Source organism: Pseudoliparis swirei, chromosome 18 (genome assembly GCF_029220125.1).
Source record: "Pseudoliparis swirei isolate HS2019 ecotype Mariana Trench chromosome 18, NWPU_hadal_v1, whole genome shotgun sequence".
NCBI lineage: Eukaryota > Metazoa > Chordata > Actinopteri > Perciformes > Liparidae > Pseudoliparis > Pseudoliparis swirei.
Window position 1 is genome coordinate 11,363,532 of NC_079405.1, and position 27,055 is coordinate 11,390,586.

The window sequence follows — 27,055 nt, forward strand, 5'->3', positions numbered from 1 at the left end:
TGCGCAATAATCTACAGTTTTGCAACATCACTTTTGTTCCCTATGTCTGTATGCTGAAGCTGACAGGGGGCCAGCTGTCTGCCTGTGTGTTTGCCTGTGCTCTACTCTCTATTACTACCACCTCCTTCTGTAATTACAAGCTCCACTGCACACAGTCTCACCATCAGGTGGGGCCAGGGCCACAAGCGCAGCTCCACAGCTCTCATCAATGGCATTTTGAAATCCCCTTGTGTGAGAGCTGCAGGCTAACAGGAGGCTTTTCGCACATCTGAGGTGCTACAGCCTGCAGGCCAATCAGCAGTTGGGATTAAAAATGTTACATTTTGTTTCATATCATTAGAAGGTTAGTTCACCCCCTCATTGATTCACCATCTGGGCGTTTTTTCTTCCCTTCTCAGTGGTGTGGCTTTTCTGTTGCACTGTATCAGCACCGCACAGCCTACTGCATGACGAACGGAGACAAAAAGAACAAAAGATGGAAGGGAACGATTTGGGCAGATGAGCACAGGGGGGTTGTAGAGGAAATGAGAAGTGAGAGAAATCGGGATTTTTCTGGGACAATGACTCTATATAATATTTGAACATAATCAAACGAATGGGAGAATATAAAAATGTCTTCAACGTTTTTGATACAGTCCAGAAAGCCATGACATATGGTAAATGATTCCACTTGACATTAAAATGAAGCTGCTTTGACACCAAGATATCACAGCACGGTGTTTGTTACAGCTTTACAACACACTTGACATGAGAAATGAATCACTGTCCCAGTTTTCAGTCAGACCGTTCTCATTCCCAAAGGCAGTTGTAGATTTTCTTTTAATATTAAAACTGTTTTAATCCTTACTCATTTTCCCAACTCACTTTAACTGTTAAACCCTGCGAGAGTATAATCTCCCAGTGAGAACCTAATACATTATCTCAACCTGGGAGTTAAAGTCTGCATTAAGACTGCTCATTTGGGATGTTGCAAAAGGGTATTTCATTTTGGAAGACAGCTGGCTAAACAGATTAAAAGCAGAGTTTTCAATTTATCTCACACACCCTGACTCCCTTTATTGGCTGGGACCCTCTTATTATGTTTTGCCAGGAGCTAAAGCAGCCATTGGCCTCTTTCTCTATTTCTGCTACTTTGGAATCGCTGCTTTTGGTGAAACATTATACACTTCTTATTGTAAACCTTATAGCCTGGCCTTCCTGCACACACTGTGTCATGTTCACCACCCACAAGTTGGTTGGTTTGGAAAATAAAAACTCAATATGTGTCACATAAGTGTGCATATTGTATTACGTTGTTGAGTTAGCATCATCTGGCCCCTGAGAGAGCCAGAGAGAGAGGGGAGAGAGAGAGAGAGAGAGAGAGAGAGAGAGAGAGAGAGAGAGAGAGAGAGAGAGAGAGAGCTTTCTGATGTAAAAAAAAAAAGGGGGGGAAAAGCTGCAAGAGTAAGGATATAAAACCTTGAGACAAGAGGATGCTCCTTTCTCAAACCCGCTGCCATTTCTGTGGTGGGCATGTTGGAGTTGGGGAGGGTCGACTTTGAGGTGACATTGAGATGTAGATGAGAATGAGAATCCTGCGCTCCATGTTACGTCCCTACTCGCTTTAACACAGACGGCGGCAGCTCCTTTCCCGTCTTCTCTTCCTTCCTCTCTTTCAGCACCACTCCTTTCAGGACAGCACTTCGATCAAAAAGACGCGTTTGTTCGCCATCGTCCCCTCTTCAGGACCATATATTTGCCCACTGTCGTCGGATGCCTTGGTTTTTATTCTGTAAAAGTGCAAGGAAGTAACTTTTTTAAATTCGGATTTTTTTTCCATCGCGTAAAAAATCTGGAAAATCTAAGGAATTAATTGTAAGTATTCTGTTTCACAGTATGCATGTATTTATATAAATCAGGAATGTATATATGTGACTATATACTTATTACAAGCGAGGAACATTGTGAAATTTGGAATATGCAGATGCGCGGAATGTGCACGGATGTGCGACTGCACGTATTGGAGACGTAAGAGACTCAGATCTCAAAAGTAATGAGCGAATTATGTTTTAATCTGTGGAATTTAAATGTGCGATATGTGTGGGGAAAAAACTGCAAACAATTCTTACTTTACTTAATTAAAACGTGTCCTGAGGTTGTGCGTCTCTTTGAAGTTAAACGCTACATGAATCTGGAATATTCTTCACAGATTGGATGTAAAATGCTTTTATACTGTTTAAAACATCAACATTTAAAACATCTGTTTTTTAAACCGTGTTGCCTCGTAGCCTAATGCCTTTCACTATTACGCGAGCGAGTTGATGGAACAGAGAGCGCGCTCGGTTTCATTCATTCAATTCATGAGCAGATGTTTATTTTACATTTTTAAAATAGAAATAAATATAAATTAATAACGTAAAAGCAGAACCTTGCTAAAACCATGTGCCTAAAAGGTGAAGCATATTATTTGCATCTCTCCAGATGAATAATAAGTAAAATAATTATCTTCTTTTTTTAAAAACTCCCGCAGATACTTGATGAAAATGTCTATTCAAAAACGGCAGAGATGTATTAGCCTCTCCAGGTGATTCATTGGACTACGTCGCGCCTGACTCCTAAATGTGTTTAATTGCTTTTCTCTTGTGCCGGAGCAGTAGGAAGTGGGCCATTGAATTTCGAGCATAATGACTCAAGGACAAGAGCTGGCTCTAAATTTCTGCTAACACTCTAGGCAATTAAAAGTGATTTTTATTGCATGAGAAGTCTTTATTTGATCCCGTGGGGTTCACGGATCGTGGGGCATTTTTCTTCTTCTATCCACCCCTGAAAAAATGACATGGAATTAGAATGGATGCATGCACAGTTATCGTGCAACATTAGGCTATATGTAACCAGGAACATACAACTTCGTCTTAAGCATGGCCACCTTGATACGCATTTTGGCCGCTTTATTCTTTTTTAAATTACATTTTGAATCACAGTTTTTAATGATGTAAAACAATTAAGGCATACTTACGCCTAGTAGGCCTATCCCTCATTATAACCGGGCATTCGACTTCATATGATATTTCAAACAAGTAGATTTGCCCTTTTTTAGTGAATTTATATATTTATTTGTAAACATGATTATGTTTTCAGGGTTGCTGGAACGCTGCTGAGCTGCTCCTGATCACTCATTACCCCGATTATTCGTCTACTCGGCTGTTATCGGAGCTGGGTGTACCGGACGGAGAAGCTGCTGTTTGTCTGGAGCGGTACTGAAACCACCTTCTCTTCACTGGTCAGGACTATCCGACACTCACACAGTGACCATGGCCACCAACGGGACCAAAGCATCGGACGGACTCGTCTTAACGGAGACGGTGAATGACGCGCCCACTACGCCAAACGACAAACCCAAAACCTTGGTGGTGAAAGTGCAGAAGACGAAAAAGGAGCTACCCGAGAGAGAAATGTGGGGCGGGAGATTTGACTTTCTTCTCTCTTGTGTCGGATACGCAATCGGACTCGGAAATGTCTGGAGATTTCCATATTTATGTGGAAAAAACGGAGGAGGTAATGAGGACTTTCTTGGCAATTTTCCATTCATCCACACACAAAAGGAATGCAAAGATCTCGACCTCAAAACCTGCCAGTTTGCTTCCACAGGTTTTTAATAAAATAAAGCTAACGTGCATTTCCCTCCAATTTAAGCCGTGCGTAAATGTGCTCAAGCGAGAGCTTGCGTCAGGGGCGCAGTGAAATACTCCTTTTACCAATATCTTATCTGGATTATCATGAGTGTTACTCGTTTATGATTCACTTACACACCTTTATCTCTTACTTCTCATTCAGGGGCCTTCTTGATTCCATACTTTTTGACCCTCATATTTGCTGGCATGCCTCTGTTCTTTTTGGAGACGGCTCTTGGTCAGTACACTTCTGTTGGAGGACTTGGAGTGTGGAAGCTAGCCCCCATTTTTAAAGGTAAAAGACACTTTTACATTACCATGAAGGCCTTAAACTATAATATGTATGTTAACTAGCTGCCAGGTGGAATAACAGACAAAGTATGTCATTATGTCTTTGTTAACATGAAACAGAGGGCCAAAGTTTATTCGGAGTAAAAGAACAATATTTACTAAAAAATCTTACAGATATTTCGATTCCTGTTGTCGAAACAAATCTTTGAACACAATTCAACATGCCTGTATTGTCCCATTGTTTCAGGTGTGGGTATGGCTGCTGCTGTTCTGTCCTTCTGGTTAAATATCTATTACATTGTAATCATTTCCTGGGCTCTTTACTATCTTTACAACTCCTTCACTACTGTGAGTATTTGGTTTTTATATTCATATGGTTTTCTAATAAAACAATATAATAATAGCACTTGAATATCGTGAACTTGTAATAGAGATAAGGTAATAAGATTCCTACTGAAAAACATTTCCCAAAACAAGTGAAAATCAACACACACAAAAAATCTTAAATCTTGTCCAGGTTGTATTATATATTTATGTACATAGTAAAATCCTTGAAGTTTTGTGGAAGGCTAGTTTTTTGCCAGGAGCTCTTATATGGAGGTGAACAGATCTTGACAGAGTATGACATTTATTACTTCCTTTCCCACATAATTAGCGCCTTACACAAGGTATTGATAAATGCATTTGGCGATGAGGCATTTACTCCAACAAGAAAAGCATGAAATCTCAATGAGTATCATGGTCTTGGCTGCTTGACAGCCACACAGAATGGGACCCGGCGGTGGGAGAGGGGTTGGAGTAAAAAGAGCTGTCTGTGTGATTTTCCTCTCTCTTTTTTCTTCCTTAATTTTCAGGAGCTACCATGGAAGACTTGTGGTAATTCCTGGAACACAGAGCGCTGTTACACCAACTACAGCCTCCCAGACACCAAAAACCTTACCAGCGCTGTGGTGGAGTTCTGGGAGTAAGCTGGAAATAAGAGTCTGTTTAGATCACAAGGATACTGCTCTGTTATGAACAGATATGTTATGAACAGATATATTAAGCTGAGGTCACAGTGCCTCCTGTGCACATTCAAGATCATGGGTTGGAGTCTTATATGAGCAAATCCCTCATTATCTACCCATTCAGATAATTCTGGAGGAGGATTAATTGTCGGCATACAATAACAATTTATTTTATGGAAGCAACAAAAATATGATAGACATGCAAGCATGACTCCCTTTGACTGTGGAGCCTTAAACAGCTTCAGGGGTGAGAAAAGAAAGCCAGTGAGAGGGCTTTCTGTGAGTATCTAGAAATGTGCATGCATATTTGTGTGTGCACCCATGCATGCTGCATGCATGAGATCGAGGATGTATTTGTGTGTTGTAGTAAGCCCACTTTACTCCCCTGCAGACGTAACATGCACCAGATGACCGATGGTCTGGAGAAGCCTGGGGAGCTCAGGATCCCACTGGCTATCACACTCGCCATTGCATGGGTGATGGTTTATTTCTGTATTTGGAAGGGGGTCAGCTGGACTGGCAAAGTAAGTAGAGGACAAACATGGAAACTAAACAAAACGGAACTATGAAATCCATCATTTGCATTGTCTTTATACTCAAGAGTAGTGAGGGTATCACATTGACACAATGACATGTAGGATTATTGTCCGAAAGCAGGGATGACATAACTTCTTCATACTATTTCAAAAGTGTAGGTTGAGCAACAATGTAAATTCAAGTGATCATGTTTTCATAAGGTTAACTGTCATGAAATATTTGTAAATGATATAAAACAACATGTCATCTGTTCTCAAGTGAGGAAATACAGTGACATGCAATACTGCCAACCACCCTCTGTCTGCATCTAATATTTACACATCTAAACAAAAGCTCACATGTGTTGCCTTTATTATAACACCAACATTATTCAAATAGATTGTGTAGTTGCCGAGCTACACCCTTTTTAGTTTGGGTATGTTACTTCGAGCAGAAACTTCTGTGTGTGTGTGTGGGGTCAAGAGGTTAAAAGGATATACAACATTCAACACGTCCAATATCCATTTAACCCAAAGCAACCTTTGAAAAGCACCAACGCGCTCCACAAAGGCCTACATCTGACTTCTGTGAAGCCATGCTCTGCCCACTGAGCTACACAATTACAAAACCACAACATGTAGCCTTTTGCACTTTTTTATTTGTTATAATGTTGTTTATGGCAGAATCATCATTGTTTTTTAATAAAGGGAGTGTCAATGACTATCCCTGTTAGTTAATTTCTTATTCAGTGTATTTTCTCATGAATAACCTAAACTGTGTTGACTTTGATAACACAAACTAGTTCAGATAAGGAGGGAAATAGTGCACTGAGAGTGTGCTGAACCCAACCGTTCTGGGGTCATCTCGCCTCCAGGGAAAGGCAGACTAGGTCACTGTGCTGCTCTGTGCTGTGGGATGGTACCACATATTACTGTAACAGTGTTCATGAGGAACAACTTGGCAGTTTCCACTTCTTCTCAAGCTCCATTGCCTTGCAGGACAGATATTAAAAGTTACATTATGCTCACTCGCTGTGTGATTTAACAAGTTCATGTTTAGCAAGACAATATTCTTTTTTTCCTAACAATAACTTTGTGTCCCACAGGTGGTGTACTTTTCAGCCACATACCCTTACTTTATGCTGTTCATCCTGTTTTGCCGTGGCGTCACTCTTCCCGGTGCAATGGATGGAATTATGTTCTATATCACACCAAACTTTGAAAAACTGAAGGAGTCTGAGGTATGCTCTCTGTTTCTGGCTGAGATGTATACAATATATTTTTGTTCAGAGATACATTTATCTATTTGTTAAGATGGCTGATGATAGTTATATCAATGACTATTAATGACCAGGGGCAGCACAATAGTAGAAAGGATGTCTCTTAGCACACAGCTATATATATATAATATAAATATATATTTATATATATATATATATATATTAGTATTATATATAACTGCATATATTACAAACATTTTCCCTTGAACAAAGCAATAAGCTGATATATATTTATATATATAGCATATTTGTTTTAATTTAGCTAATGCAGAATCTTGAATATAATACACAGTAGTTCTCACATAGCTGAATGCTGAAGCTTACCAGTTGTGGGTAATCCCGATATGATAGTATTGTTTGTTTTTTATGATGATGTTGTCTTTTTTTCCATAATGATTATGACTAAATTACACATCGTTAAAGCTCTTGAAGAATATGTGCTGTAGCTATAGATGAGGTGTGGAGAGACAATATTAGACATGGCATGGTCGTGCCAAGTGAGGTCAAGATGGGATGCAATGGGAATGGGTCAGATAGAACCAAGTATAACAAGACAGGATAGCTTTTACAAGTTCCAGACACAGTTATTGTTCCCAGCTCCTGGTGTTGACAGCAAAGGTCTACAAGAGGCAAGATGCCTTTGTGCAAATAGCTTGATCAGCCCAGTCAGATAAATTGGCAGATAATGACAAACAAGGCTATTTCATCAATACAATTAAATTAATGTTGGTACATTTTTAGGGAAATATCTCTATTTAGCAACTTTGTGTTTACACCTGGTTCATTTAACCTCTTTTTTTCCTAATCTTCGTGATAGGTATGGCTGGATGCTGCCACTCAGATCTTCTTTTCCTATGGGCTGGGATTAGGCTCTCTGATTGCTCTTGGCAGCTACAATCGCTTCAATAACAACATATACAGGTAGGAAATTATAATATGTTGCATTTTCAATACCTGTTCATAGTGTCAGTCACCAGTCACTCACACATCACTGGGCGACTGTGTCTCAGCGGTAGAGCAGGGTGATCCTTCAATCAGAGGATTGGCAGTTCCACAGAAAGACACTTAACCCCAAATTGCTCCTGCAGGCTGGGGTGTATGAATGGGTGTGAATGTTTAGTCAAAGTCCTGATGGGCAGGTTGCACCTTGCATGGTCGCCATCAGTGTATGAATGTCTGTGAATGGGTGAATGACATGTAGTGTTAAAGCCCTTTGAGTGGGCGGAAGATTAGAAAAGAGCAAAGTCCATTTTGATCTTCTTTACTTTGAAGGAGACTGTTCAGATTTCTCTTCCAGTGATAATTTTTGGTTTCCTGGCAACATATTTTGGGACCATTTTTTAGCTTCCAACTGTATCAGTCTCTACCCTCAGTTTTAAACTCATCGGCATGGACGTCAGGTTTGCAGTAGTCCGGGTCACATTCTCTGAGTAACACTGGTCTGCAGGCCACCTATGCACTTCTATGTTTCCAGCTATTTTGAAACAGCTGCAGCTAAGTGCCATTTTAAAAGAGCAGGTCAATATAAATGTACCCCAGCTGCTGTGCTATAGCAGGATGCAAAATGTCCCCCTCCCTCTCCCCTCTCCCTGGTGCATCTCGACAATGTGTGACGGGCTGATAAGGAATTGATATAGGCGTGACAATGGCTGCCTTGTGCTTTGTCTCTCCCCTACAGAGATTCTATCATTGTCTGCTGCATCAACTCTTTCACCAGCATGTTCGCTGGCTTAGTCATCTTCTCCATCGTGGGATTCATGTCCAATGTAACAAAGAGACCTATCGCTGATGTGGCAGCCTCAGGTAATTGCAATCAATGTTGAAAGTCGATAGTAACAATCGACACAGAGAAGAGACATTTGGGACCGTTCGAAAATTAGCCCATGAAATTGCCAGATGTTATTCGTTTATTCAAAAAGAGAGGGTTTTAGTTTGGCACTATGTGTCAGTTCTGATTTCTGGGTTCATTAAAGGCAGACATGTTTTTAAATTGACGTAACATTCATTACAGGACTGTCTCAGAAAATTAGAATATTGTGATAAAGTTCTTTATTTTCTGTAATGCAATTAAAAAAACAAAAATGTCATGCAGTCTGGATTCATTACAAATCAACTGAAATATTGCAAGCCTTTTATTCTTTTAATATTGCTGATTATGGCTTACAGCTTAAGAAAACTCTAAAATCCTATCTCATAAAATTTTAATATTTCCTCAGACCAAGTAAAAAAAGATTTATAACAGCTGAGTGTTTGTCAAGGCTCAGGAAACCCTTGCAGGTGTTTCGAGTTAATTAGATAATTCAAGTGATTTGTTTAATACCCTACTAGTATACTTTTTCATGATATTCTAATATTTAGAGATAGGATATTTGAGTTTTCTTAAGCTGTAAGCCATAATCAGCAATATTAAAAGAATAAAAGGCTTGCAATATTTCAGTTGATTTGTAATGAATCCAGAATGCATGACATTTTTGTTTTTTTAATTGCATTACAGAAAATAAAGAACTTCATCACAATATTCTAATTTTCTGAGACAGTCCTGTATGTATAACTTATTGTCCAATTGTCCAATATTGTTGTATTTATTTTGCCATTGTAAGCACAATATGTCACCATTTACATAAAATGTCTCTTATTTTTAAGGACCTGGCCTGGCATTCCTGGCTTATCCTGAGGCCGTGACCCAACTACCCATCTCTCCTCTCTGGGCCATACTCTTTTTCTCTATGCTGCTGATGCTGGGAATTGACAGCCAGGTAAAGATAACCCAACAACAGTCCATTCACTAACAATGACCACGCTGATAGCGATATGAGTTTGATCGGTTTATTGCGAAAGAGAGGAAAAGGAAAAGGGGTCGAGGGGAAGGGATGTAGGGATGAGGGATGTAGGGATGGGGTCGAGTGGAACGGGATGACGGTCGAGGGGTAAGAGGTAAGGGAGGTAGAGGGGTTAGGTGGGTGTGAGAAAGAGAAGGTCGGCGGGGTGAGACGGCGGGTTGGAGACTCGTGGGTGGGGGTTGTCTCCTCTTGAAGCTTCGGAAGGCTGAATCCCCCGTTCCTGTGAGGGAGAGAAGATGGTATGTTTTTTGGAAAAGGGGTTGGGGGGGAGGGATGTAGAGACAGAGTTACGGGGAGATGGGCAGGTGTGCCCGGTTTAAATGCTCTCGTAAGCGGAAGTGAGCTACGTTCGGGGCGTGGTCATTGCTCCCGAACTAAGTTCTGTAAAACTCCATTTAGCCATAATGATATAGCAAAGTGCTCATGTTTCAGCTTCTGAGTCAGGGTGGAAACATTCCTAATGTGGCATTGCCATGTAAAAGCAGTACTAAAACATAATGTAATATAGAATACATATTTCTAAACCTCAGAAATGTACCTAATGTATTATTTTGACGAGTGTTTATGTAACACCGTTTTGACGTGACTCTGCCGTCTATCCAGTTCTGCACAGTGGAAGGATTCATAACTGCACTGGTTGATGAATTCCCTCACGTTCTCCGAAAACGCAGAGAGATCTTCATCGCGATCGTCTGCTTTATTTCTTACATCATTGGACTGTCCAACATTACACAGGTAACGTATTATTTCTTATTGGATAAAACTCCCACTCAATGACAAGGTTGATATCTGTTGCCTAATCGGGTCATATTAAGTCTGTATTTCTACAGTTTATCAAGTAATCACGCTGTGGGGACTTGCCCTCCTTTCATAATATTTGCAGAATCCACTAGAAATTATGCACAATGTCAACATGTTCATCTTCAATTAACTGAGTATACACTTGACATTTGAAGACATAAAAAAGCCTTAATACATTAATATTTTACATTTCTGACTTTGGCACTGTAACAGGATAATAAAACATTTTACACAAACTTGTAAGCATCCTTACAGGACACCATCGGTGTGACCTCAGCAGCTGAGTCTTAACTCAGCTCTCGAAGTGGCCGTCCTAATAAATCCAACGAGCGTCTAAGTAAGGTCAAAGGGTAATGTGCCCTCTGAGACTGGAGTTCCTGGCCAACGTGGTTCACGTCATCTTGCATCAGTTTCAGTCTGTAAACATGAAACAACATGAAACAAAGGTTCACGGCCATGATTTCACTTGGTTTGTGAGTCCAACACTTTTGATTCACAATGCAGTTTCTTTTGTATGAGAATGTCATTTTTAGGAGACGGGGGGCTGCATGACCTCTAGCAGCCACTTAATGTTAAAAAATTCTACTCTTATCTTATAATTTACTTGGCAGGATGCCAACACATTTGCCAAGATGCTTCGTCAATCTTTTAACTTATTATGATTCCAATGAAATATTAGAATCTGTGAAAAAAGCACTGGTAACTGCTGTTTAACTACCAGAAATTTATTTGGTATACAAATAGAATTTTGTAATTTAATAATAATTTAAGGTCCACTGTTATAAGGTAAACATTTGATAACACTCTTTATTTTAAATGGTTAAATAGTTCAACAAATGATGCTTTAAGCAATTTCCCTATCATAAAATGACTACTGCTATACAAGACAGTATTTTTGTCCCAATTTAAAAAAGTAAACAAGTGAAGGAGCCAACAGTCAGCAAGAAGTTGTCAAAGAGGCTTCAGCGTCTGCCTGCTGGTCCCTCCATTCCACTTGACTGATTCAGTTCGGTTCTGCACATTCAATACCATAATTGCTTCTTCAACCATTCCCTTCATGTGTCTTATCTTCTTGTCTCTTGTTTTCTGCTTCTCTCCTTTTACAGGGTGGACTGTATGTGTTCAAACTATTTGACTACTACTCAGCTAGTGGAATGTGCCTGCTGTTCCTGGTCTTCTTTGAATGCATCTCAATTTCATGGTTTTACGGTGAGCTAATATGTCTCTGCAATCTTCTTCCCGATGTTTTCTCCATCCACAGCATTTCTCTTTCACTGCTGACTTATTGGGAGCTAAGCTATATCTATCTATCTATCTATCTATCTATATATCTATCCATCTATCTATCTATCTATACACATCTGAGATGATAAATTATAACTTAAACTGTATTCATGACATTTCATCTTTGGTTCCAGGTGTGGACAAATTCTATGACAACATTGAGGAAATGGTTGGCTACAGGCCGTGTCTGTGGTGGAAGGCCTGCTGGGTTGTTTTCACTCCGCTCATTGTGGCTGTAAGTGTTATCTGTGGTTAACATGCACATGTCCAGACAGCAACAGGGAGGAAAAAAACACCCGATCAAGAACAATGGTTCGGCTAATCCAACACGTTCTCATTCAAGGACCCTTGGTGTCACTTTCTAACGCACAGGGTCGCCCAGCACCAAACTAGGACGCTCCACTACGGCTCATGTAATCACATGTTGTTGTAAATTCAAACAAAAAACCTTCCTTAGGATTAGGCATCAAAACCAGATAGTTAGGTTTGGGAAAAACATCATGATTGGGATTTAAATAAGTGTGTTTACTATGTAAAACGTAAATAATGTAACATAAGTACTGAAATTACATAACATCAAAATAACTCAACACCTTGGGATGAGATGACTCTACTGATTAAATGTCCTGTGTTTGTTCTTGTCTTTGTTCTTTCACGTGAAGCTACATATTGAAAATGATTGCATGATATTTATGTGCAAAATTAAGCTTTGTCACTTGATGGTTGTGTGCACAAAACCAAAAACACTTTAATTACTTTAATTAATTAGCTTTTACTTGATGTGAAGATTGTCTTAATAAGATGTCACTGCTCTGTGCTTAAAATGCATTACTATCTCACCACAACACCATATCACATCACACAGTGTGTCTGTTCTGTCATAAGAGCATCCAAGACAAAAAGCTTGTTCTGCAGTTTTACCATAATGTTCATGGCCTAGAATCTACACTGTGTGTCTGAACATGATAATGAAGAAGATGCTGAGATACATGTCCTTGTCCTTGTTGTCCAGGGGGTCTTCTTGTTTAGTGCAGTGCAGATGGTTCCCCTCACCTTGGGTGACTACGTGTACCCGGCCTGGGGCCAAGGCATTGGGTGGTGCATGGCCCTCTCCTCAATGACTCTCATCCCTGGCTACATGGGCTACATGTTCCTCACACTCAAAGGCACATACAAAGAGGTAAGATCAATGCACATTCAGTCAAATAGTTGATGTATATTACTTAAATAATACTCATTGACCTGCTTTTTTGCTCCAAAGCAATGAATAATTGTGCCACATAGCAAATAGAGTTACAGGATGCTTATAGCAAATAGTACTAATATCTGCATATGCAAATGTATCATAAATACATAGACTTACAGGAAGGGTTATTAGATACACACATATGTAGAATGACATATAAATATGAAGAGTTGTACTTGGTGTAATGCAAAAATGATATCCGCAGATTTCCCAGAGCACATCACGACACCCACGTCTGAGCATTTCACACTTCTGCTGTATTCATCCATACTGGATGTTAAAATAGTCAGCTTGGCCCAATGTGATTTTGATCCATGCATCATGTATCTATGTAACTGCACTGTGATTAAATGTTTTTGTAATTCGCAAAAAACATGGGCATGCTCGGTAAAGATGAGATGAATCACTGTGAGGAGTAGAACAGGGATGAAATGATTATTAAAGTAGAGTTTTTAATTAGGTCTGTTAAACTTTTTTAGATGCTTTACCAGTTCTAAATAAATTATATTAATTTAAATGCAGCATAATGGTATTCTGCTTTTTTATTGCTCTGATGATCAGTCACATGCCATTAACATTCAGAGCATTTTGATTTGCAGTCATCCATAATGGGCTGAACAATAACCTTACATCTATATGGTCCCCAGTGAGCGATATAGCTTTACAGCCATCGCTGACGGAATAAATGGGCCATAATTGCATGCAGTGCAACATAGGCTGTCAGATGCGATGTGCAGGTGTCAGATCCTGCAGAACCAGCTGATGGTTGATTGTCTAATTGTAGCAATCAGCCATCCCTGTTCTCAGCGGAAGCTTAGCTTCACAAACACTCCACATAAATGCTGCAGCATCACAGGTCCAACACTGCACCCAGAGTTCAGATCATTTGAAAGGTTCAGGATGCAGTGATTAAGTTCCTTGGGATCAGAAGGTTGGTCCATGAATTATGTATTAGTTAGGTGTCATAAACATTAGCTTTTAATTTCCTTAGTCGGCCATATTTCATTTATTTACACTACACACATACACACACATTTCATTTGCACTACACACATACACACACTTTGCATTTTGCACACTGTCTATATTTGGTGTTTTTATATTTAGTTTAATTGTCATTAGTATTGTGTATTGTGTATGCATATATGTTGTATATATACATATATATTTTATTTTATATTTTGCTTTGTATGCTTCTATATCTTTCATCCCTGTTTTTATATTTTATATTTTATTTTTTATTTTTTATTCATGTGTGTTTGGTTTATTGGTGCTGCTACTGCTACGACAAATTTCCCCTTGGGGATTAATAAAGTATATATCTATCTATCTATCTATATGCCAGGCTATATTTATTTATATAACAATATATCACATCGGGGAAACTTAATGGATGTCTTTTCGGAGATCGTCTTGATGTGCTTACACCCATTCATCAAGCTCACAGCTGTGTTGCTGGTGTGTTTTGTTACAGCTTATTGGTTCACACACTTTGCAGCTGTGACAGTGTCTCGTTGTAATTTCATCACCAAAAGTGATTTCTTCAGCTGTGTTATATCCGTACTTCTCTGTTTCAGCGTCTGCGGATAATGTTCAAGCCTGTGACACTGGTCAAGGCTCAGGAAAACGGCCCAGACCAGCAGACAGAAAACCAGAATCAGGACCCTGCCAACGAGGAAGCCTACATCTAGAAACTTCTTCCTGTCTCTCTGTCTCGACGGGCAGACTGCCGATCTACACAGAAAAAAAAACATAATCAAGGTTGGGAACGACCACCAGACTTCCACGTCGGCTTTTATTCACCTACCTCCTGGGGACACGTGAGACCAACCTGATTACAGTTATTTTTAGAGTTTTTTCTGTTTGTTTATTTGTATAATACAGAGTTATAAAACTATGAGGAAAAAACAAATTACCCAGCAAAACTGTTGGGATATTTTGAATTTCATTATGCAAAAAAGTTATAGAAAAGGAAATGTGACTCATAAAATTACTGTATATTGAATATATAATTTTAATTTGGAGGCCTGCGTTGATTCAAAAGTCTTGTGCTACTTTGAAGATATTCATTAATCTACTAAACTACAACTACTGTACAAAGAAACATATTGGTTAAATGCATTTTTGCTTGTTTATAAAATACATAGATTTAAATGAATGCAGTGTAGTAGGTGAAAAAAATGCAATTTGAAAGTTTGTGAAGTGACAATTTAATACAAATGGCAAAGACAATATGGGAACGCGCAACAGGTTAGGCCAAATCTGCTTGTATGTGTACAATATATTTTAGCCAGACTATCACTCCCTTGCAGTTAACCTGAAATGTTTACCACCCATGTCTGGGGCTACCTTTGAAAAGCACAAGTACAGTATGGGATTTTGAAGCGTCCAGTTTTTATTTTAGCTCGATTTAAACTTGTGACAGCAAAAATAACTTACATAGGATACATAGCAATAGACTGTTATAATTGTTTCTTTGTTTTCTAAAGAACAATAACTTTGTATGTTGTCTGAATCTTTTTTGTAGAATAATTTTTAGGTCATTTTCTATATGTGAGAGTGAGAAGGACCAAAATCGTACTCACGTTAGAAGGATTGGTGCAGACATTTGACCCGCTGAATATATAAATGGATTGAATCAAGCAACTCCTTTTGTCTCTCTGAACAGCAACGGAGTACAGTAGCAAACACAGCATCCATTACGTTACAAGCACAATTGTTGGATCTGTAAACTACCACCTCTAACAGGTAGCCAATACATAAATCCCACATTTGCATTGTGCGTACAATATTTATGCCGGAGATTATTTAGAAAAAGTAGAATTTCCTTCTCCTGCAACCAGTAACGTTTAAAGACAGATTATGTTGCAATAAGTCAATGCTATTTCAGATCTATATTTTAAACTGTGAGGTTGAATCAGCTGCAGTGGCTGCTGCATTGGAGACGGCATGACGGATTTCTATGATAGCTCCACTTTTCCGACTGGAACCGTTTACTTGTTATCTATTTAGTAACCCACTCCTCAGGAACAAAGGTGGAAGTGACCAAATTCTCTCAGCTCTCAGATACTACCATTATACACTGAAACAATTAATGCTACATATAAATAAATAAAAAATGTCAGCAAATATTTTCCATTTTCTCCCATTATTCCAACATGTTACCTTAAGCAGCAGCAAAACATTAACACACAATCCATAGACATATACATATATGTTTGTATTTGTGTGTGTTTGTTTGTGTGTGTGTGTGTGTAAATTAGCACACTCGAAAGCTGATCCAAATGTTTTTCTCTTTTCTGTGCGCTATTCAGCGAGCATCATTTTTTTCAGTGTAAATGAACTGTGATGGCCTTCACTCAGTCATTTTAGTAGAACCCAAACGGTGTTTCTACGCTGTGGCTAGTGCAGATTTCCAATATCAGATAGTGAGAGAGAAACTTTGGCTCAGTCAGCGGACAAAGCACTGTTTACACAACAGGACTTAGCCAGATGCTATATACTGTAGGCCAACACCACTGAAACTACTCCTTTTCATAAGGTAAAGAAAAAACCTATTGTTACATATCAAGTTTGCTTGGCAATATAAACACATTGTATGTAGAAGCTGACTTTGCGACAGAACACAGATATCACTGTATTACTATGAAGAAGGATCAAGAACATGTGCTTCTGTGGCAGCTACATGCAACAGGAATCAGGTTGAACCAGTATTTTCTTTGATCTATGTTCTTTTTTTCAAAGATATGTGAATTAAAATGTGCAATGACAAAGGGTTCCGTGAATTTTGTATAAAGTTACCATACTGCAGTTTTCTCTCTTGAATGATGTTGTAAACTGGACTGTGTAATACATGTATCTGTGAATGTCAGTACAACCTGAGTTTTTCTTTTCTTTTGTCTAAATGTTGAAAAAAAAAATGATATTATTTGCTTTTTTCTGCAATAATATTATTATCTCAGAAACTAAAGCACATATCTCTCTCAACTGTAAACAATATAATTACAATAACAGAGTAGAGTAATAATTAAGATGATCATATTAATAAGAATAATGTAATAGAAATGTCTAGTCAGAGAATATTGTTTTGTATATTTCTAGCTGTTTCATGGGCCTAATGTAAAATATTCTATGTAAAAAACATATAATAAATGTCTTTAGATGGTGTTATATGAAAAAGCATGATTGCAATATATGTTCTCTGCAAAAATAAATAAAGACCTATAGATTATAACATCTGTGTCTATTCATTTTAAACGCATACAACACATATGTATGTTACACCAGTGGTGGGCCATCAAGGCCTTCTCTGCTGGCCTAAACATCATCAGAATATTTTTTTTAAAAATTATATAAATGTTCCTACAAATATGTATTAAATTATTCCCCAGAGTAAGAGTTATACTCTTCATTTCATAGCGTTCCTCTTGGTTGCACTGCTTCCGGCCCGAGGTTGAGATTTGGAGGGCTGGTCTTTATGTTAGATCTTTTATCCAATCATATTCAGCCATCGTGTGTTGCCAGGGGGCTAAAATCTGCCCATAGGCCTTCAGAATCAACATTGCGGGCGCTGGTAGCTTAAAGTGAATGGGAATGACAATTTTGTGTCAACCAATCAGCTTTAGAGTTGGCTCCTGTGCCGGTTCCGGGGCCAGCTAGCTGGCCTACAGCTAGCAGGCCTAGTGCGTGCACGTCTTTTGATTGGATTACCAATATTGAGAGGCGGGGCCTATGGGCAGGTATATGCAGAACCTCAGAACTAGGAAACTGAATTTGATAAACGAATTAATTCGCGTACTACTAAGCTGTTTTTTCAACCCACAATGGCGGAAGGAGGAGAAGATATTGATTTGGTCGAGGATATAATTATAACGCCATTCTCAAGACGAACTTTAAGACCGACGCCGACGCTACAAAGCCCGTCACAGGCGGGGAAGGGGTTCGTTCGCCACTTTCAAAGTTCCAACTCCGAGCGATATCAATGGCTCAGGCTCCGAGAAGCTCTGCACACCGGACTGCTAGGAATGCCTATTATTTGCAAGTGATCGATTTGGTGTTTGGAGCCACACTGGCTTTGCAAACTTGAGTTGTCTAACCAAGGCAGCAACGAGACACCAAAGTACGGCTCGGCACTTACAAGCATCGGTGCTTTTGAAAACGTTTGGGGACACCCGAGCGGATCTACAGATCAACGAACAAGCGCGCAGGGCAACAGAACTGCACAACGGAAAGGTGAAGAACAAGAGGGACATATTGAAAAGACTCATTAATTGTGTCATGTGTTTGGGTAAACAGGAACTTTCATCTTCATCATCACGGTGAAACTGCTTTGGGTGACAATGCGCTGTTTCGTGAACACACTGTAAAAAAAAGTTGGACTTAAAGTTTGTGGACCAGAAATGGATAGAAGACGAATATTAATATAACTCTGTTGCACTCCACTATGTTCTTGCCTATTAGTTGAACTGTACTGTATTGTACTCTTCCCCTGCAATTCTCTGAATAAAAATGTCAATTTCAAGGTGACGCAATGCCTGGTTATACTGCATCTCTGTCTAACTGTATAGTGTCTAGAGCCATGGCATTATAATGATAGTAATAAGAGGTGGATTAATTCGGGTGGGACTGTGTATGACCTCACTGAAGGCTCAGGCCCACGGCACGCCACTGTGTTACACGTACACAATAGGTTAATTGTGGAAAGTACAAACACCATTTCTTAAAAGGTATAGAAATACTCTTCCAACCTGCACTCTGCAGTGCTGAGTGAGATGGTTTGCATGACAATGACCTGCTCAGTGTTATGCTAATGCTACATTTATTACACACTGTAATTGGAAATGAATATCCAATCAGTTCCATCACCGCAAGAGATGTCCTCTTTAAATTTAGCTTACAGTTTCTGATAATACATTTTTGCCACAGTGATATCTTATATTATTGTGACACCTGCACTGAGAGCTGTGCCAGCTCAGACACTAGAACTGCCTTGGATAACAGCCAATCCCTCGTGGTCACAATGCAGCATCTCACTGATGGTATCTGGTTGGCCTCCAATTGTTGGAAATGCACGTCAAAGAGTTTATGAAAAGGGAACAATTAAATAAAAATTATGACATTGCACATAAGATTGAGAAAAGCATTAATTGAGTAACACATTTTAAATGTACGTGTCTGGATTGCATGCTTGTTCAGTTTTTAGAGGGTAGATCAGTAATCTCTAAATATGATGATCTTTGATTTCTAACATGAATCTTTTGTTGACACTTGAGACATTAATGAAAGATCTGAATGATTGTTTTTGTCCTTCCCAAACACACCCACGTCCGACCACCAGTAATCCTATAACCTAGAATATCTATGTGTTTCTGGCACATTCCCTTGTGTTGCCTTCGGGTCATTTTGACCCGATTCAATATTTAACCCTCCTGTCGCCTTCGGGTCAATTTGACCCGATTCAATGTTTAATGTCGGTGTTCTTTCGGGAGTCAACAAACAAACATAAAGTACCTCACACTTAAACTTGGAAAACAATATTAATTCTAATAATTTTCTGGAGATTTTAATAGCTGGGGTCATATTGACCTCAAGGGTAAAATATGTTAGTAAATATAAAGGTAACAGGAGGGTTAAACATTGAATCGGGTCATATTGACCCGAAGGCGACAGGAGGGTGAAACATTGACCCGAAGGCAACACAAGGGTTAATCAATATTGCTAACTATTTACAAATTGACTTTGTGGTTTGCGTCACGTTATTTCTTCGGCTCTGTATCTGTTTCCCATTGAGGCATGTCTATCAAAAAGGGTATAAGACTTTGGATGATATAATTGATTGATTTGATGTGGTCTAACGATTAACAATATTCAGTTATGATTTACTCGTTATCATGAAACCAAAACCGCAATAATAAAACATGTCTTTTTCTTTGCCAGCTTTTGAGTTTTCAGGTGAGCAGTGCAGCAGCAGGCTCTGCAAATCAAATGTCTGTGCCGAGCGATGACAGCTCATATGCATGCTCTAATGCGTGCTGGATATAAAATGCAGCGAGTACTGTGTGTCATGTGAGGATATAGTAACAGACTCCTGTTGTCTTCCTGCACTATAGCTCACAGGCTTTACCGTATTTAAGTGAGCCCAATCACGTGGAACAGATTATGTGAATGCAATTTATAATTGGCATCTTGGCAGTGACATCATCTTTCCTTGCAACCATATACAAGCTCAGCACAGCAGAGATTGTGGAGTGTTGATAATAACGTCCCTCCAAAAAACGCATTAGACACCATTTTGTGGAATCTTCTACATCATGTGAGCTGTTGTAGCTATTTCCCTGAATAACACCTCACTCCACATATCTATAGTGAGCACTGGTGCTGGTAGTTCAGTTAAACACATCGACTAGGACCAGTATAGTTGCTCTCTGGCTGGACACCTCAGAAAACGAGGGGACAATACATCCGTTTAGATGAAAAAATGTAGACCCACCCATCAAGTACAAGGGATAAGGTTTAGGTGGAGTACAGTAGACATAACACATTCTTTGGAGAATTTTAACCATGAGCTACTACGATGTTCAGCAAATAATGTGAATACAAATACATTATTGCCATGTTTGGGTGTCCTTCAATCAGTAATATCATGCCTGTTTTTTGCCTCAAAATACAGAAGTGTGTTAGCTCAGATCCATGTCTCTGGTGTGTCTCAAGTGTTTGTATCCAAGCATCTCTTAGTTGTGAGAGGTAGTTATTCATAAGCATTGAAAAGCACTGGTGCAAGATATTGAATGGTATGTCTGTACGTTTGTGCGTGAGAGAGAGCGCGCAAGAAATTTAGAAAAAGAGAGAAGGTGATTTTATACCTGGTCAGACACATCTTCAGTCGTACTTCAGTGGTGATGACAGTGTGTTTTTGAGCATGTGTGAATCTGTGTGCATGCATGCATGTGATTCAAAATGCCCGTGTGAGTATGCATATATATAATTCTCTGTCTGCTCATCTGAGCATGCGCCGGCACTAGAAGTGTCAGTTGTGGTGATGACACAGACATGAGCGGAGCAGCTCTGACAGCTCCAGTCTAGCAGAGGTAGTAGCAGCTCAGAAGTCAGCTCGAGGGCCCAGACTGCACACACACTGTGAAAATGGTAATCCGGTTTCCCTCCCCGCCAGCTTAACCGAGGCTCCCAGTGGCATGCACACTCTCCAACTGAATCACAATCAGTGGGAATAAAAAGGAGAGAAAAAAATATGGTCTGTTCGCTCGTCTTATGGCTGCATGGCTGTAGTTTTCCACAGTTGTTTCATATGATGGTGCAGTGAGGTTATGCAATGAACGATGCAATAGGAGACAGCACATGCTATTTGATGATTGTATTGATGGGAAAACTTAGACAGCCAACAGCAACTGACTGATAAAGCACTTCATTAAAACAGATTTCAACAATTAATTTTAAGTAGTATTTTAACATGAACAAAATAGTTACAACTAAATAGTTACAATAACACACAATCTTTCCCTTAACCTAGTAGTCAAATCAGTTTTATGACCAAAACTAACCGTCACGTCATTAAATTATTTTTTTATTCAACAGGGATTTGTCTTGGCCCTCATCAGATAGATAGATAGATATGTACTTTATTAATCCCCAAGGGGAAATTTGTCGTAACAGTCGCAGCACCAATAAACTAAACCCACAAAAATAAAAAATAAAATATAAAAAACAGGGATGAAAGATAAAGATGTATACAAGAAGTATACAAAGTAAAATATAAAATAAAATATATATGTATCTATACAACATATATGCATACACAATACAATACTAATGACAAATTAAATTAAATATTAAAATATTAAATATAGACAGTGTGCAAAATGCAAAGTGTGTGTATGTGTGTAGTGTAAATGAAAATGAAGTGTGTGTGTATGTGTGTAGTGTAAGTAAATGAAATGTGTGAAGTGCAGATCAACATAGTGTGGATATGAAGTTATTATTGCAGTTATTGCACTATGATCTGGCAAGAGGTGATCTGTTGTAGAGCCTCAGAGCCGTCGGCAGGAATGTTCTCCTGTATCTGTCCTTGTGGCAGCGGAGCGTGAGGAGACGTTTGGAGAAAGTCCTCCTCTGTCCCTGTAGGAGGTGGTGGAGAGGGTGGTCCGGGTGGTCCAATATGGACAGCAGTATCTTCAACGTCCTCCTCTCCACCACCTGTTCCAGGTGCTCCAGCTGGCAGCCGATGATGGAGCCAGCCTTCCTAACCAGTTTGTTGAGACGGCTGGTGTCACCGGCTCCGATGCTGCTCCCCCAGCAGACAATGGCAAAGTGCAGCACACTGGCGACAACCGACTGGTAGAATAACTCCAGCATCTTGCTGCACACGTTGAAGGATCGAAGCTTTCTCAGGAAAAAGAGTCGACTCATCCCCTTCTTGTACACAGCGTTGATGTTGGCCTTCCAGTTCAGTCGGCTGTCGATGGAGACGCCCAGGTACTTGTACTCCTCCACCATGTCCACGTCCACTCCCAGGACACTCAGAGGTGGAGGAGCTGTCGCCTTCCTCCTGAAGTCCACCACCATCTCTCTGGTCTTGGCCACGTTCAGCCGCAGGTGGTTCTCATCGGCCCACTTTACAAAGTCGCTCACCACTGCCCTGTACTCCTCCTCCCGTCCATCCCTAATACACCCGACCACTGCAGAGTCATCAGAGTACTTCTGCAGATGGCATGACTCTGTGTTGTACTGGAAGTCACTGGTGTACACATGATGTGTACCTGCTGGTGAGGGCGTCAGATCAGAAAACCCTTTCATGTGTCATTGACGAGGACATGGATAAACAATGCAATGCATTTTGCATTTTCTTTTTTCAGATTTTTCCAATGTCTGCAGCTTTTACAAAAATCCTACACTTTCACAGGCTACCTAGTGTACACTGCCATGCCTTTCCTTCAACGAGGATATCTTTTTCCCGTGCTGACCAAAGCTGAATCACAATATTAGTGAGCCTTCATGCTTTCCCTCTGTTCACCTTTACAACAGGCTACTGATAGCATATCTGCTCCCAGCAGAATGACAGGCACTGAGAAAATGCCCTTATCACTGCCTGCCATATGATGGGATTAGCCTGAGTGTTGTCAAACTAAGTATTAATGAGAAGTTGTAATTGCCTGCATGGCATATCCTGCCGAGCCCTGCCTGAACCACGTCATACACACACACACACACACACACACACACACACACACTCATGCGCGCGCATGCAACACAGGATTGTGACGCATATTTCTCCCATCTGAAATGGCTTCCAATTGAATTGATGCATAATTTGTATTCATTACTGGTGTACAAACCATTATTGCAATGTGACAGAGAATATCACGTTAAAGACGTTTATTTCACCTTCGTTCACTCCCTCACACAATAGACTTAATTCAAATCAATAGATGTAGTGCATCCTCACGGTGGTCAATGCCATGACCTAAACATCCCTCTGATTTACAGCAAGGCAGATGGCAAAGTCATTTTATTTAATCCAAATTCTACAAAAATACTAGAAATACTATTTTATATAGATATCAGTCCTGTCTGATGGGAGACTGGCATCTTATTCAGTTTTTGACGACGGGTCGATCAATTCAACTCTCTTTTTCATTTCAGTGTTTTAGATTCAGCAAACTGCTCTCTATACATTTTAGATTTAAAATAAGTGTTATTATATATGTATATACTTTCGCATAGATAGATATTTGATCGAAGAATCAACCTGATGATAATGTTGGAGGAAAAGGGGATCACCAAGTTATTACAATGCAATGGCAAGCCATCTAATAGTTGTTGAGGTATTTCAGTGTGTTGGAACAACTGACAGACCAACAGACATCGCTATTCTTAGAGCCATGCACACTCAAAAAAACGATTCAAGCCCTTCTTAGAGGTGACATATTTAAATATTGTTTGATACATTTAAATAAATCAATTACAAAACGAAGATATTTATATTGAATGGGTGTAACACAAAATGTATGAATACTTTCATTTATTAGATTTATTTAGGTTACACTCACAAAAACGATTCAAGCCCTTCTTAGAGGTGACACATTTAAATATTGTTTGATACATTTAAATAAATCAATTACAAAACGAAGATATTTATATTGAATGGGTGTAACACAAAATGTATGAATACTTTCATTTATTAGATTTATTTAGGTTAGATGGTGTGCATATCAACTCAAAATAAATGTGTTTCATGGAGGACTACCCTTTGCGCATGCGCCAGCTGAAAATCAGTTGTTTACAAGGTGAAGACACTTTCAGGGCTGTACGGTGGTGTAGTGGCTATCACTGTCGCCTCACAGCCAGAGGGCTGTGGGTTCAATTCCCAATCGGGGCATTCTTTCTGTGTGGAGTTTGCATATTTTTTTAGTTAGTTACCGGTAGTTTATATTTTGAGTTGGACAAACACAAATTAATTTAATTTAATGAATATCGTTATTATATTTTAGATGTATTTGATACAAATGAGTTGGACTAACTTAATTACATTGTATTGCACTGATGTGCTAAATTTGAGTTGGAGTTGCAGATAATTATTGGATGGAAAACCTGCCAACAATTTAATTGAGTTCATCCAATGAGTCATTTCTTTGAGTGCAGTGCAACGAGGAATCGAAGGTTATGCATTTCCCTGTGCATCTCCTTACAACTACATTTCATTTTTTTTCTCATGTGCCTGCATCTCTGCAAAATGTTGGTAGTTGCTTTGAGCATAACTAATCATTATTGCACAGAGCTAGCCGTAATCAGACACAGTGTGTTGCAAACTGTCGTAAAAGCCAACATTGCACTGTATACAGAAAATGTGTCATATTCTATATAATAGTGTAATATTAGTGTGCATGGAAATGTAGACGATAGCGTTAAATCCCCTGTCCTACCTCTTGTTGCTCTAACCTCAAGGGAAACATGGCAAACACAAGATGATCCATCAGAGACTGAGGAAGGAAGTTGCTAAGCCACTCTATGGTTTACTACTGTTTGCTTTGCTTGAATTTAACTGAATTTGCCACATGACGTTAGTTAAAGTAGCTGTATGAGTAGATGACTCATCCAATCAGCAAGTTTACGTTAGCAAACGTTACATGGCGCTATTTCATTAGATCTCAATTACATAATATAAATCAGATGTTTGTGACCCATAATGTACCCACTTTCCATGCTGTTTTGAGGAATTTTATGTATAAATTTAAATGTCGATTTAGTGTCTCAGAGAATGTATTTACAAAAAAACCTTGGTTGACCCAGCACTGAGTGATACCAGGTATTTGTCTTGTTTCTGGAAGCAATGGAACAAGTGTGTGTCTGTTTTTTAACCACGAGAGACTTTTTAACTGCAATGGTTGGACCTGTGTCCTTGTATTGTATTGTATTTTATATATTGTTGTTGTATTTGTGTTTGTTGTTTTATGGACCCATGAGTCTGGAATAAAGAAATATATAACGTCAATTAAAGTGACTTCACAAATTGTCATCTGCAATGGCCGTTGTTTAACAATGAAACAACAATTCCCATCATCCCAGACTACTTCACGTCATCATCAGCTGTCCTTCTTTTGTTATTGGTTTGATAAGAGATCCCTAAATGCAGAAATTACACACTGTTTGTTTAATCAGGACCAACCTACTCATTCCCGACAGTAGCCTACCTTTTATATTACAGCAGTTCTACTTGTCAAACACTTCAGGAGGCTCAGTCCTAGGATGTGGAACTGGTCACCATTATACACACATCCCGGAATGGTCAGCAGTCTTTGCACACCACCACTCAGGCTAATAACTAAACAGATGGTGGCATTATATAGTGCTGGTCTTACTGCACAGCACAGGAACAACACAGGTGGTAGCCTACACTGAACCAGAAAAAGGCCAAAAGTGTCCCACACTGCTAAATACACACAAGGCTTTAGCCATAGATAGATAGATAGATAGATAGATATATACTTTATTAATCCCCAAGGGGAAATTTGTCGTAACAGTAGCAGCACCAATAAACTATAATAAGCCATGTTAAAGGTGAAGACAAATAACCTGGAGGCAGTCCTTTTACAACCAGGGATCTGTCCTTATCATCTGTGGCCAAATTGTGGAAAGACTATTGGGAAGCAAACATGAAGTAAACATAGAATCAAGAAAAGCAATAGGATGACCTTTACATGTATTAGTGCAAACTGCAGCAACTAAATCATCTTGTATGTGCAGGTTTGCAGCAGATTGGCGCTTGAACCAACAGTGTTCCTCAGACCCTCTGTATTAGTGATGAACGGAGACAGAAGAGGCTTGTGTGACAGAACAGGGAGCGTGACTTCCAGCTGGAAACAGCTCCTCTCTCCTGGCACAAAGGAGTAAAGAGCCCCAAACAGAGCTCAACGCTCATTGTCTTTGCTCTCTTTGCCTCCATACTTAGTCCCCTGCCTCTTCCCCACATATTTGGCTCTCTTCTCTTCTCTCTCTTCTCTTCTCTTCGGTAGTGTGAGTGATTGCCATACCAGAGCCTCAACCAATGAACCCATCATGCCACGTTTATCACCAAATGTAGGAGGAGTGCTGGCGTTGCATCTCAAAGCTTGGAAGAAGTCCCCTTACGTGAGGAATCCTCTTCTACATTTAAGTAGCGAAAACTAAATGGAACAAGACTATGCACAACATCTAGGAAACACCTATTGCATCTGTGACGGAGATAAAGTGGAACACCTTGGACAAGCAATTAATATATGTTTTATTTTCTTCTTATATAGCATATTATGTTTTGTACGTGTTTTTATTCATGTTTTTTTATTTCACAACACCTTGACAGTGCTCAGTGACCCTTTAGTCTAAAAAAACCTATGTTTTTGAGATAATGTGGCCTGTGCTAAAAACCATATGATGAACCTGAAAAACGTATTGTATTATTGAAGAAAGTTTAATTCTAGTGTTCCTTTTGCTGTTAAGAGCCATCACTCACCTCATCAGCCCAGTGCTCTCTAACTTAGCTCGGTTATTATTGGGCTTGTGTCTCTCAAGAAACATCATGTACTTGACACCATTTTCTGAAGAGTACTATCCACACAACCAACAAAGAAGCTACAATTGCATCAAAAGTG

The 27,055-nt window shown here is 39.4% G+C and overlaps 1 protein-coding gene across 1 annotated transcript; it reads left to right on the top strand.

Annotated features, from left to right (window-relative positions):
* The first annotated feature begins 1,538 nt into the window (after positions 1 to 1,538).
* slc6a1b (solute carrier family 6 member 1b) lies at positions 1,539 to 17,148 on the top strand. The gene is made up of 15 exons (XM_056437021.1): positions 1,539 to 1,854; positions 3,118 to 3,534; positions 3,814 to 3,945; positions 4,189 to 4,289; positions 4,796 to 4,905; positions 5,340 to 5,472; positions 6,570 to 6,704; positions 7,561 to 7,664; positions 8,422 to 8,546; positions 9,387 to 9,499; positions 10,187 to 10,318; positions 11,491 to 11,593; positions 11,803 to 11,903; positions 12,681 to 12,848; positions 14,492 to 17,148. The coding sequence occupies exons 2-15, from the start codon at positions 3,291 to 3,293 to the stop codon at positions 14,603 to 14,605; spliced, it is 1,815 nt and encodes a 604-aa protein (XP_056292996.1). The 5' UTR covers positions 1,539 to 1,854; positions 3,118 to 3,290; the 3' UTR covers positions 14,606 to 17,148.
* The last annotated feature ends 9,907 nt before the right edge of the window (positions 17,149 to 27,055 follow it).